Here is a 12,373-nt window from a genome sequence, read left to right as displayed (position 1 = left end):
AAAGGAAAGGGCAGTATTTTCCAGGTGTTAATTTAATGTACTGGAGGGTTCAAGGGGGAAGGGGGGCTGTTAGCACTTTACAGATGTGAAAAGAAAGATGCAGCTTTCCGTCCCCACAACCCTGACTGAGATGCCACGGGCACTTTGACAGCGGAGAGTGGGTTTCTTGTGCTGCTGAATTTTGGCATAAAGGCAAAGTAATTGTCCCCAATGCCATATAGGGCCCACACGGAAGGGCAAAGGGGAGCTCTGCCCCCCAGCCCTCTGCTAAGGCCAAGGATGGGTTTGCAATCAAGAGTGGGTAGCGCCGATTTATTCAAGGAGGAGGGAGAACATCCACTTTTCTTGGAAAGGATTTTCCGTTTGCCTTGTATACAGGCTCCGCTCGGCGCAAAGGCTGCCCTTGAATCCTGGGGCAGTCGCGAGGCTGAGGACCCCCGTGCTTTGCCCCCCCGGTTCAGGAGAAGGCGCAGGGGCACCTCCCCGAGAGGGTGGGCTGGGGAAGGGCTGCGGGCTTCTTCTCTGCTCGGGGTACCCGAAGGGATGCTCCATCCTTTAATCACCAGATCACGCTGCATCTTTAAAAACACTTTTGGAAGAGCATCTCTGAAGCAACTCCACTTTCCTTCTTACTTTAAAAACTTTGACTTTAGTTTTAATCATGCCCAAACCCACAATCCTTTGTTTGCACCTGAACAGGAGCACGAAGATATGGTTGGGTAGAGTCGTATGAGATGAGCTAAGAATGTAGGGAAAAGGGTTTCTGTGCCCAAAAGTTTGTCTGCTTTTTCCAATTTTAGCACCCGGTCTACTAAGAGAAATAGTTCTCTAGTACAAGCCTTATAACCACATGTCATTCAGAAAAGTTTAGCTAAGAATTAAACTAAACATCAAATTTGGCTGAATGTGTAATGAATAAATAAAGCCTTTTCCTTTCATGTACCCGTGCCAAAATCAGCAAGCTCTATTAGCTGATGAAACAATGCTGACGCCAAATAAAAATACCCCTGACCCATCAATATGGGCTAAGAGCTCGGCCCTGCATCAAAGAGTGTTGTCTGAACAAGAAATACGGCCTCGACACCTCTGGGGGAAAAGAAAAGGGCTCCCATCCGGTGGCACGCTGGGCTCACTGTGCCGCCGGCCGGGCGCGGGGAGCTCTCACCGGGGTGTCAAGGAGCAGCGAAACCATTGCGTGACGGCCGCTGGCTCGCAGGCAGTCTGCTCCGGCCACCTCTCCTGTATGCCCCACCTTGCTTTTGCTAGAATGATTTGGAAACCCCTTGAGCTGCAAACCTCTTCGGAGCAGGGGCCGTGGCTTTGGTGTTTGCTTGCTGCCTGCCCTGCGTGTAGGTTGCCCACAAAACCCGCTTTTTTCTTTTTTTATCACGTGTGCAAAACACCAACGCTTGAAAATGAAATTCTCGAAGGTCCCTGCTCGCCATCAAAGAAGTGCTTCAGCATCTCGGAATATCTCATACCTGGGAGCACCCTGCCAGCTGTGCCATCCTCCTCCTCCTCCCCGGGCGGGTGGGATGGCGAAGTAACGCCGCATCTCCCCTCCGCCCCACGCGGCTTTGCCGTGCCCCAGCCGCGCCTGTCCTGCGAACCCCGCTCATTTGAAATCTGCATTTAGCTGCTCCGTGCCATGCCCTGGATGGGATCTTTGAAGTTTCACCCTTCCCTCGGCATCCTGGGTTAAAAGATCTGTTCCCTATTAGTCTTCAGTCACGCTTTCAGATTCATTCAGGCTTTTATTTACTTATCCCCCTGTCTTCCTGCTCCCACCGCTCCCCCTGCCCTGCCACAGGGGAAAGTACAATTCATTTTGCAGGTGACCCTGCCAGAAAGGCGTTGACATGAATAGGAGAAGGTTCAGGAACCGTGGAAAAAGCAAAACCCCCGACTTTAATAAGCAGCAAAACGCTTCCCAACCAGAAGGGAGCAGCCAGATGTGAGTAGAATTGCTGTAAAACAGAAAAGACAATCCTCCAAATAATTCCTGCAATCCCCCAGACACCTCCTTTTGCAGAACTCTCTGTGAGCGCTGCTCGAAGTTGTAAAAACCGTAGCGTGCGATGCTGCGGGCTGTGCAACGCCTCCTCGGTGCCGGTACAGCCTCGTGGGAAACACTCCCTGTCCTACAGGGTCCTGACTTTCACCAGGACTCTCTCCTCCGCCTGCAGCGATGCCCCACGCAGGGACGGCGTCCAGCTCCCTCTTGTCTGGCTGCCTCAAGCAAGGAGGGACGCTTGTGTGTCTTTAATTTTGATTTCAGTTGTCTGAGCGGTGCAGGCGTCCCGCTGGGCTGTGCTTAATTCTGAGTATCGTTAGTTTAACTGCACGGACAGTACCCTGCTGTTTTGAAAGACACCTAAGAAAGCAATATAGTCACTGTAAGAACTTCTCTGCTGGAAAGCCAGGCTCTTACGAGAACCCACCTGTTACATAAAAATAATTAAAACTTGAAGAGAAAGGATAACAGGACACCAAAAGGCATCCGAGCAGGCTGGCAGGCAAGGAGCTGTGCAGGGTTCACGCGAGCCACTAACCCTCCCCTCCCGCAGCAAGGGCCGGGGCTCGGAGGTTGTAACGATCGCTGGGCAGCGACATTGATTTTTGTCCAGCGCTTCCTTTGCGCAGGGGTAGCAAAGCTCTGCTCGCGTCCCCTGCGGGCTCCGCTCGCCTCTCTCTGCACGTCAATAGGTGTCAAGTCACCACCCAGGACCGGCGATGGAAAGGCCACTTCTTGCTGATTCCACCTTCTACTGACCATAAGGGGATGCTCAGCAGTAAATGGCCACGTGTGACAGGGGCCATGAAAATTTCCCTTGATGGCCTCTCAGCACACACCGCTCAAGTCCTTAGGCTGGACCGGAGCCTGGCTCTCTCCTGCAGCCATCTCCTACTCCGTGCACTAAGTGCTGGCTGGGCTCCTTGCTCACCTCAGCAGGGCTGCTCTTCGTCTGCTTCATTTTGAAAACCCTTTAATCCTCTGGAGAGGATAGCGCTGGTGTAAGATGGGGGAAGAACGGGCCACAAATACAGTGGGATTTCATAAACCTATCTCAAAAATCTAAAAAATAACTTGCAATATATTACTCTTGTTCTTCGCTTGATTCTTCATCAGGGAATTGCTCGGGGACGTTGCCGTGAACGCTGGTGTCTGTGTCAGGGGACGAATGCTGGGCCAGGCGTGCACCCCGGGGTGAGGCAGGGACAGGAAGGCAAATCCATGTTTTGCATTTGTGTAACTCCCATTCACGGCTGTACGCGGTGTTTGCAAGTGTTACAGCACATGGCAGGCGTACGCTACGAGGAAATACTGCTGGTGCCCAGAATAGAAAGATTTTAGCTCAGTATTGACTGAATCAAGAGATGTAGAGAGCTGATTGCAGTTTGTGTCTCTTGCTTCCTTGGAGGTCAGTGGAACTGAAGCCTGGAGCATCCTTAGCCAGAAAGCGTTTGCAGATAGCTGCGGTGAACGTAGCAGAAAGCAATCTGGTGTTCACCTTTTAATCCTTCTGCAGCCAGTCAGATAAATGGAAATCCAGACTGACCCATCAATAGTTAACTGTTTTAATTGCAACCTTTGACTTAATCTTTCTTTTCAAATGATCTTTTAAAAGGAAAAGCTGCTACTTATCAGGAATTAGTGAAAATATCTTCCCCGGTACTAATGAGACCCCTTAGGCTGGGGAGAACTGGGTAAATAAGTAGTGGCAGCATGTTCTGATGGTCATAAATGTTTGGCATCTCCTGGTATCAAAGCAGCATTTTCCTCTTGGATTTTCAAGAGGTGCCCTGAGCTGGTTGGGTTCAGGGTATTTTCTACGTGTACGTGCATTTTCTAGGTGGGCAACTGAGGCATGGGGTATGTGAGTCTGGGTAATGCTGGCAGCAGAAATTGGGACCCCTGTCCCCTCTTCCACTGATTTAGAGGGAGGAGAACTCCCCTTCTCATTACAGGTAATAGGCTAGTACACTCCTTGTCCAGCGCTCACCCCAGTAGAAGCCCTGTCAGCATGGACTGGCTTGGTCACTGTGCCTTAAATGTGCGCTCAGACCGCTCCTGGAGGGCATTTGGGAGGGGATGTTGCAGCCATGGTGTTTTGCTCTTTGCTTTGACCCCCGAACTCTTTTTAACAACGTAAAGCCTTGTGAATTATGAATCAAATGTTCCTGCTGAGCTTTGTGGTGCACAGAATGAAATGCAATGATTAATATTAAAGAGAAAATAAGTTAAAGATTTTAACTACAAGGGTAAGTGTCTGTCCAGAGAGTCTTTTCATGTGGAGGCTAGAAGAGAGGGAGAGCTGTGTTTTCAGGGCCTTCAGCGAAACTCGTGGCTGTCAGACCGACTGCCTGAGCTGCCGGCGTGCAGGGCCACGCTGGCCTCCACCACCCTGCCCCTCGCTCTTACTCACGCCGAGACGATGCGCCCGCCTCTGATAAAACCCCAGTGCCAGCGCAGCCTTTTGGGGTGGGACTGGTGAACACTTTAGCAAGCAGAGGGATGTGCTCAAGAGCAGCTCAGATTCTGCCCCCAACAAGCACACAGCTTTTTCCAAAACCCAGACCTTACCACCCCAGACCAGGACTTGCTAAGCCCCCCAGCTCCTCCTCACCCTCCCCTCAGCGTGCCAGCACCATCCCTGCTCTAGGGCCGAGCTCCCATCGGCACAGCACCAGGATGGGCAGGACAGCTTCTCCCCATTTTGCAGATGGGGAGACCGAGGGCTCGAGGCAGCAGCCACCATTGCCACCCTGAACCCAAATGTCCTTATAACAGCATCTCGGCAGGACGCTGCCTCTGGCCACCTGCAAGCAGAGTCTGTTATAACACATCAAACAAGGAGGGAAACACTTACATGGGTGCAGAATCTCTCCGGCGGGTCCCCACAAGTGATTCCTGCTGGATCCACCCGTACTGTCACATACTCCTTCATCCGCATGGCCTTGGGTTGACAAGCATAAAACTCCCATGACGGGCCATCATCTGTGGTCACCCAGGACTTGCAAATGTCATACTGTCCCATGGCCAAGGGGAGACAGTGCAAGAGGAGAGCAACCAGGTAGAGCATGGCAGCTGCGGCCAAGCGCGGGATCCCTGGGTGAGGGCAGTGCCGAGAGTCCCAAGGAAGGCAGCTACTAGGCTAGGGGTTGCTCTCGGGATCAGCATGGAAACACCTCATCTAAAAATGATCCGGTCTAAGGAGATCCAGGTGATAACAGGAATGGTCCCCCTCTGCACGCTGTATTTGGGTGTGGAAAGTTTCTCTCAGCACAGAAGCCAACTTTGCAAATCACCTTGATTGGGAAAGTTTTGGCTGGAGTTGCTGATCAGTGGTCAAAAGTCTTCCTTAACCTCATTTTTCCCCTTTTTATTGTATGAAAGGGCTTCCAAATCAGCATGAAAATATCTAGAGGTGACTCCAGTCAATCAATAGAAAGATCAAGTTCTGAGTCGCTGATGAAATTTGATAGGAGTAAATTGGAGAGGCCGTGAGATGGTGCTGGATCAGGTTTTCCTCAACCTTCTTGTCTGCCGCAAATGCGTCGCTGTGGAAAGTGCCTTAAACTGTGGTCTGCCTTAAATAATTATTGGGGCTTTTCAACATTAATACATAAAATAAATATAGCATCTGGTCATCAGTACAACTCTGACGAGAGACTCTACGGAGCTAAAATTCCTGTCCCCCAAAGGATGGTTGTGCCAACATAAACACGTTGGGTGGCAAGATCCGCAGTGGTCCCAGCAGGATGCCGGGTGGTCAGCGGGTTGAGGAGCAGCGCTGGCCTTGCTGCTTCTCCCTCTGCGTCTTGCAGCGGTGGCGATGCTCGCAGGCGAGGATTTCTGTCCGACTCTGCCTTTTGGCAACTGAGCATCAAGTTCCCCAAGCCTTCAGCTGCAAGCCATGCTGCTACCTGAGGTCTCCTCTCTCTTTCATGGTCAGGGCAAAGGGAGAGTTCATTAGCAGGCTGCACCTGCAATAAATTGAAAGACAAATTAGCTGGGACCAGGGGGGGGCAGCTGGAGCAACAAGACTTGCAGGAACAGGGGTCCCCCAGGAGACACAGCCCTCAGCTGGGCTTCCTGAGCCACAAGCCAGGTTTTTGTAAAGGGGAGATATACAACTTTAATAAAAAGAAATCCATAGTAAGATGCTTATGGCTCTTCTGCTGTTTGGGAGATGGGAGGGAGCGCTGCCCCATTTAAGGTAGCAGGTTTGTAACAGCAGCTGGACAACAAGAGCTCTAATGGGTCTTCAAAGAATACAAGAAGCAGCTATAGGTCATTAGAAGATGGAGAATGGAGAATATGCAGACACAGAGCAGGGACAGACAGACAAATTGATAGTCTTAAAAAGATAAGCAAATAAATAAGACAGCTGGGGAGACAGATACATTGTCCAGCATCCCCACATATGATTTATCTGAACAATAACATTTAATAAAAAACAATTTAAAGTCCTAATAACATTTAAGGTTCACCTAATACAAAGAGCAGTGACCTTCCCAGTATTCATATCAGGTTAGAGCAACATTTCTGCAATTTTGTCATCTTTCCAGTAGGGCTATAAAAACCTTAAGTAATTACAAAACAAAATGACAACTGAAAAAAAGAAAAAAAAAGCCAAACCCTCTCTCAGCATTAGACCCAGGAGGGAGATCTCATAAGAGAAGGTGGGAGGCACGTGCGCAGAAGAGAAATTTAGCTCTGGATAGTTCTTTCTTTTTGATTCCCCTTCTATTTGATTCCCCAACTTTTCTTCCACAATTTCGGGATGTCTGCTCCAACAGCACGTTTAGTATTTGCTTTCTCATAAAGCTCAGTTACTAAAGCTCAGAAACCCCAGGTTAACAGATGCATTGATCCATGTTCGGGGGCTTCACATCGCTGTGCTACCATCTTCCTTTCCCCCCTTTTTGGTTGCAAGATTGCTGATGGAGATGAATGAGTTCAGAAAAGAGAAGCTCTCTCTCATGCTTCATCGCCAGCTCTCAAAGAAGAACCTATTATAGCTGCGTTGGACCTGAATAAACTCCCAAAGAAAGAATAGACTGGCTGCTATTTTTACATTATGAGTAAATGTAGTAAAAATAATAAACCGGTGTGACACAGTGTTTATAAGTCCCGCTGACATCAGAGCTGTCTTTTCAGTTATAACAAGTCAGTTCCTAATTATCACATCAAACTGGTCACGGCCAAGCGCCTAATAACAGCGGAGAGCGTGAGACTCCGGTATCGTACAGAAAACAAGCCGGGTAGTTTTAATGAGGAGTCCAGCGCTGTTAAGTTTATGGATCTATCTTCATAGCCTTAACAATTATATTTTGCACTTGAATGGCTGTCGGAGAAAACCCCGGGAAGACAAGATCTATAATATCTATTAGTTTCTTGTTACACTGGCTAAATATCCTAGATTCCCAGGGAAATAAAAATTTGCCGGAAAAATGTATTTACTGTCGGTCAGTCAGCCAGGCGTGCTGGTTCCCTGCGAAGTCTGCGGTGCAACACTTAGCCGGTACAGTCCCTTTGCAGAAATAGTTGCACAACCTTGCTGTGAAATAAGCCAGCATACTGCAAACGGGGGAGAGGGACTCTCTGAATTAAAGGTTTTGCCCTGTTTGATTTGGTTTGATCCTTAGAAAATAAATCTTCACCTGATATTATTAAGAAACTGCAGTTCATGGGAACAAATAGAATCAATGCTCTTTGTTTTCTTTGAAGAGTACTCAGCAATCACTGGGGACTGATAGCCAGAGTATTAAAAACACAAAATTAGATTGTCTCTTGACTTAGCCGGTTCCTTTTTTTTTATTATTAGATTAACACCCGATTGAAATAAAGAGACAACACCGAGCAACAACTGAGCTGCTCTGGAATTAAGAGCAGAAAGTAAACTCAATGAAGGAGTTTTCAATTTTCTTTCAGAAGTGTTGCCTTCAAAATAAACCCCAACCGCTCCCCCCCCCACCCCCCGCACTGATCAAGCGTGAGTTTTTCGCTTCTTTTCCACGCTGATCATCCCTTCCCCTCCACCCTTCCAAGCAAAGTTGGGGAACACCCGCTCAGCCTGCGATCTGACAGGAGCCTGAACCCCACGAACAACGTTGCAAAGCTCCCGACGGAAAAAACCTCTAAATCTCACTTACATCCAGCCGCTCTCCTTAATGCGTTTGCGGTTCCAGGCAAAGCGATGCCGCTCCCCACCCCCCCACCCCCCCCCCCCCCGCTCCCACGCGTGATTTCTTTTACACGCAGGACTTTTAGAGACTGCCAGGGCTGTCTCACAAGTCGGCAAAGGGGGAGCAGAGCCGGGCCCGGGCGCTGAGCCCCGCGGCTGCCCAGCCCGCGCCGGCGAACTCCGGAGAGGGAGCACAGCCCCGTCCCGCCGTGGGGAGCCGGTGCTGCTCCCGGGCGGGGTACGGGACCCCGGGAGAGCCCCGGGGCAACTTCGGAGGCTGGGGAGGGGAGGGGACGGGGGGGAAGGCTGATGTCTGGGAGATGGGGGCTGCCGGCACCGCGCGCTGCCCGCCGCTCCGCCGCTCCCCCCCCCCGCCCCGGTGGCCGGTGCTCGGCGCTGCAGGTCCTTACCGGGAGGAAGCTCTGCGGCGCGGGGCTCCCGGCGGAGCAGCGAACTTCGGAGCCGGGGGAACCCCCACACACCCCCCCCCCCACGCCCCCCACCCCGGCGGGCAGGCGCTGCGCAGCCGGCCCCCAAGGGCAGATGGCCGGGGAAGCTTTGTGCAATCCCCGGCTCCCCTCGCAAGTTAATGCCGAGGCTGAAATCCCTTTTGCTCTCACTTTCAATCACAATCGGAGCTTTTATCTCCGTGCCTGATCCCGGCTGCGTAACTTCCTCTGTGCAGCTTTAGCACACACCATCCCACCGGCGAGCAATGTGCTTCTTAAAGGTGCAGGGAGGAAATGCGAGCGGGGAGGGAGGGGGAAGGGAGGGAGGAGGGAGGAGAAGCACCCGAGGAAGAGGAGGCTGCGAGGGGGGAGCCTTCAGCCCCGCCGGCTCCGGGGGTACCGCGGCTGCAGCATCCCCGCCGTCCCGGCTGCCGGGCAGAGCCCGCTGCCTGCGGGGAGAGAAGGGCAGGCCGGGCGTGCCGCTCCTCCGTGCTTTTTCCTTTTTTTTTTTTCTTTTTCTTTTTTCCTTTAAGAGCTTAAAAAAAATAAATAAAAAAAAAAATCATGAGATCATGTTTGCTCGAGGAAAAAAACCGCCCTAGTCACGAGGGTTTTCCCGCACGTGTAAGTTCTCGGCTGGTGTGCCCTGGATATTTTGGGGAGGCTTCTGCTGGCGAAGATGCTGTAAGGGAGGCTGCGTGCGTGTGTGTTGGGGGAAGAGGGGGTGGCTGGAATTAATAGGATAAACAAAGCAGCAACTCGGAGATGGGGAAATCAGATGGCTGGGAAATGCTTTGATAATGGTGGGAATGTGCTTTGGGATTTAACCCAACCTGTTTTTTTCTTTGGTAAGGCAAGGGATTGACGTGCAGGGCTGTAAGGTGTGATAACACCTTCCAGCACGGGGATGCAGAAGCTGTAGGTGTTGCTTAGGTCAACTTTCCGGTGTCCACACCGAGGGGCAGAGGAGGCTCCAGCTACCAAAAGGGCGGATAAAACCGTGGCAGGTAAAGGTCCAGGTTTGCCCTGCACCAGGCAGATGCTGGAGACAGGATCATTCCTAAGCAGCGACAGGTTTTTGACATGCACATGGATAAATGATAGTCCGTTTACGGGGAGTAAAACCAAAGAATGCCCGCTGCCCCCTATGTACACGACCACCAAAAAATGACTGTTCCTTCCTAACCAAGAATTCAATAATTTCTAAGCCAGAAAGTGCATTGTCCAACTTGCATGTGGTTTGCAATCTCATCGACTCAGTATTTGGTTACATGATTTCCTTTGGCCCGTTGCTCTGAGGTCTTTACGTGGCTTCTTCCATCTAAGAGTCCCTGGAAAACGCACGATCCATCCTGTGACCGGGCAGAGGTGATTTAGAGCTCTTCTGGGAAATGTTTCCCATAGACCGGAGCGTAAGTGAGATTTATGAAATGCCGGCGTGTATCTTGACTGTGGCCCAGCCTAAATGCTACACTGACGCACAGGGTGGTCTTTACCTGCAAGACTGTCTTTGATTCTGGCTTAATCTGCACTCCTCTGGTCAGGGCACAGAGTGATACTTTCCACTCGGTAATTTTTTTCTGTAAACACTTATTTTACGGCAGCAGTATTACTTAAGTGAGAAGCACTGGCTGGGAATTCAGGACTGGCTAATATTCCTGGATTTCACTTTGTGCCTTTAGGTCTTCGCTGTAGTAATGACTCCCCTGGAAATTCCCCGTGTCTCACTTATTACTCCTTTATTAGTTATTATGGTACAGTAACAGGATAAAAAGGAGTTGGTATTTCATTTTCATTCCCTGTAATAGCCACGGCAAAGACCAAGTGGTGTGCTGATTATTGACATCAGAGTTAAGTGATATGCACGCATCATTAGGTTTCAATTGGAAAGAATAACAGCACAGTATGAGTCGTCACACTTCTAAATTACATGGCATTTAAAGAAAAACCAAAGTCGTTTTTCTCAGCCCTGCAAGCTCGAAAGATCAGAAGCTAGCAGTAATACGTGTATAGACACAGGTAAAAGGCGCTAGCTCCAGGCAAATCACCAGAATTAACTAACCAGCGTAACACCCCGGAGAGGCTGGCAGCAGCTGCGTGGCTGTCCAAGGTTACGCAGCGATTCAGGAGATCCAGGAACAAGCTCAGAGGGTGGGAAATGGCCCTGCTCCCGCTCCTGGGGCAAACAGAGAGGTCTGGCTCCAAGGGTCCGTATGCGGGGAAAGAGACGGTGGCACTCCTAGACACGGGAGCCCAAAGGAAGCGACTGCAAAGCAGCCGGCAGCGCTGCTGTCGCAGGCAGGAAGGAATGGGGAAGAGTTGCAGCGAATGGTTAATTTTAGACCATTTGCATTCTTTTGCCCAAGCACATTTTGCAAATCTTTAATGCTGGGTATCGTTTCCTTCTGGGTGAAATTTCCGCGAGGAGCAAAATGGATGTGCTTTTCCTTGAGGGGACAGCTCTGCCCCCTCCCTTGCGCTGAGCACTACCTTCTCACGCAAGGAGAGCGCCGTTGAAAATCAATGGGTCTGCACTGAGATTTAATTACTACAGCGTAGGCAGGGGTGGAGAATAAGGCCCTTAATATTTAATACAGCCTCTGCTCCCAAAGGGATCCCTGGGGCTCAAGGGCCAAATGTAAACCCATTATAAGCAGGTGTAATTCTATTGACATATGCGGGCTCGCACCTGTTTATACTATGGCTATATTTGGCTCCCTAAATCTAAATGGCAAATGGTGCTTTTGACATGCGCGGGAGAAGAGGGAAGTGTTTTCCCGACTTGGGATGATAGAGGATATACCGAAACAACAGAAGGTAAACGTGACACCTCGCAGTCCCTGTTCTCGGTGGCGATGCGCTTGCTAACACTTGAGCTGAGTTGAGTCCGTGGAGAGAGTTCCGAGATTACTGGCAGAATAATAACCAGGCTTATAAAGGATCTTTCATTTGAGGATACATATTGCTGTATCACCTATAATAGCAATACATTCTTTTTATAGTCCTTATCTAGCAATGTGCGGCCAAGGATGTCAAAGTGCCTACTGCAAGTGAGTAAGCATTTTATTAGGTGGAAACACAAGGCTCATAATTGTGCTCCGAGCCCAGGAGCAGGTGAGAGACCCCTTTGCAAGGGAGGGTCTCGGGTAATATTTGACAAGCACAGCTCAGCCCGACCCCGCGTTCCAGCGGTGGCTTTCTCCAGCCCACCGGGACTCCGGGGAGAAGTTTGCAGAGAAAAGGGGAGGAAATTACTAAAGTTGCTTTTGTTTTAGGGATGATGGAGGGGAAGGTTGCTTGAACCTCGCGCTTATTGGGGGAGATTTGTCTCATCTCACCGCCCTTGTTCTGTCCTTTTGTTCTTAGCAAGCTGAACGTGAAGAAAGCTTCCAGCTTGATCCGAACGGGGAGGCTTGTGCTTCCCAGTTCCTTGTGCATGGTGCAAAGACAAAATCACTGAGTTTTAAAAGGAGAGAGACATAATATTTTGTAGTTAGGAGAAATGCTGGAAAACCCACACAAAGCCTGAGAAACTGAGCAACAGACAGCTTCGGTACACGCAGTCCAGGAGGGTGGGTGGGGGATATTTATTTTCTTGCCCTTCCCGCACACCCACCGCTGCTCTAGCTTCGGGGCCAGACTAGCCGGCGCTACCGGTCCCCTGCTCTTAGGCACACACGTACCCCAGTGAGCAGGAGAGGGAAGAGCCGAGTGCTTCAGTCCCTGGAGTAC

General features: G+C 50.4%; 1 protein-coding gene across 3 annotated transcripts in view; it reads right to left on the bottom strand.

The window, feature by feature from the left end:
* NTNG2 (netrin G2) overlaps positions 1 to 8,917 on the bottom strand; it is a 52,986-nt gene extending 44,069 nt beyond the window's left edge. The window contains exons 1-2 of one of the 3 annotated variants that reach the window (XM_075519850.1): positions 8,603 to 8,917; positions 4,872 to 5,988 (exon numbers count right to left, since the gene is read on the bottom strand). In XM_075519850.1, the coding sequence (XP_075375965.1) occupies positions 4,872 to 5,084 (213 nt within the window). In that variant the 5' untranslated portion in view covers positions 5,085 to 5,988; positions 8,603 to 8,917. The remainder of the gene's footprint in view (positions 1 to 4,871; positions 5,989 to 8,602) is intronic. The other 2 variants (XM_075519848.1, XM_075519849.1) reach the window with 2 other exon arrangements.
* Positions 8,918 to 12,373: the final 3,456 nt, after the last annotated feature.

The sequence above is a fragment of the Mycteria americana genome, chromosome 17 (assembly GCF_035582795.1).
Source record: "Mycteria americana isolate JAX WOST 10 ecotype Jacksonville Zoo and Gardens chromosome 17, USCA_MyAme_1.0, whole genome shotgun sequence".
Classification (NCBI taxonomy): domain Eukaryota; kingdom Metazoa; phylum Chordata; class Aves; order Ciconiiformes; family Ciconiidae; genus Mycteria; species Mycteria americana.
Note: the sequence above shows the minus strand (reverse complement) of the source record. Positions and strands in the feature narration are given on the sequence as shown.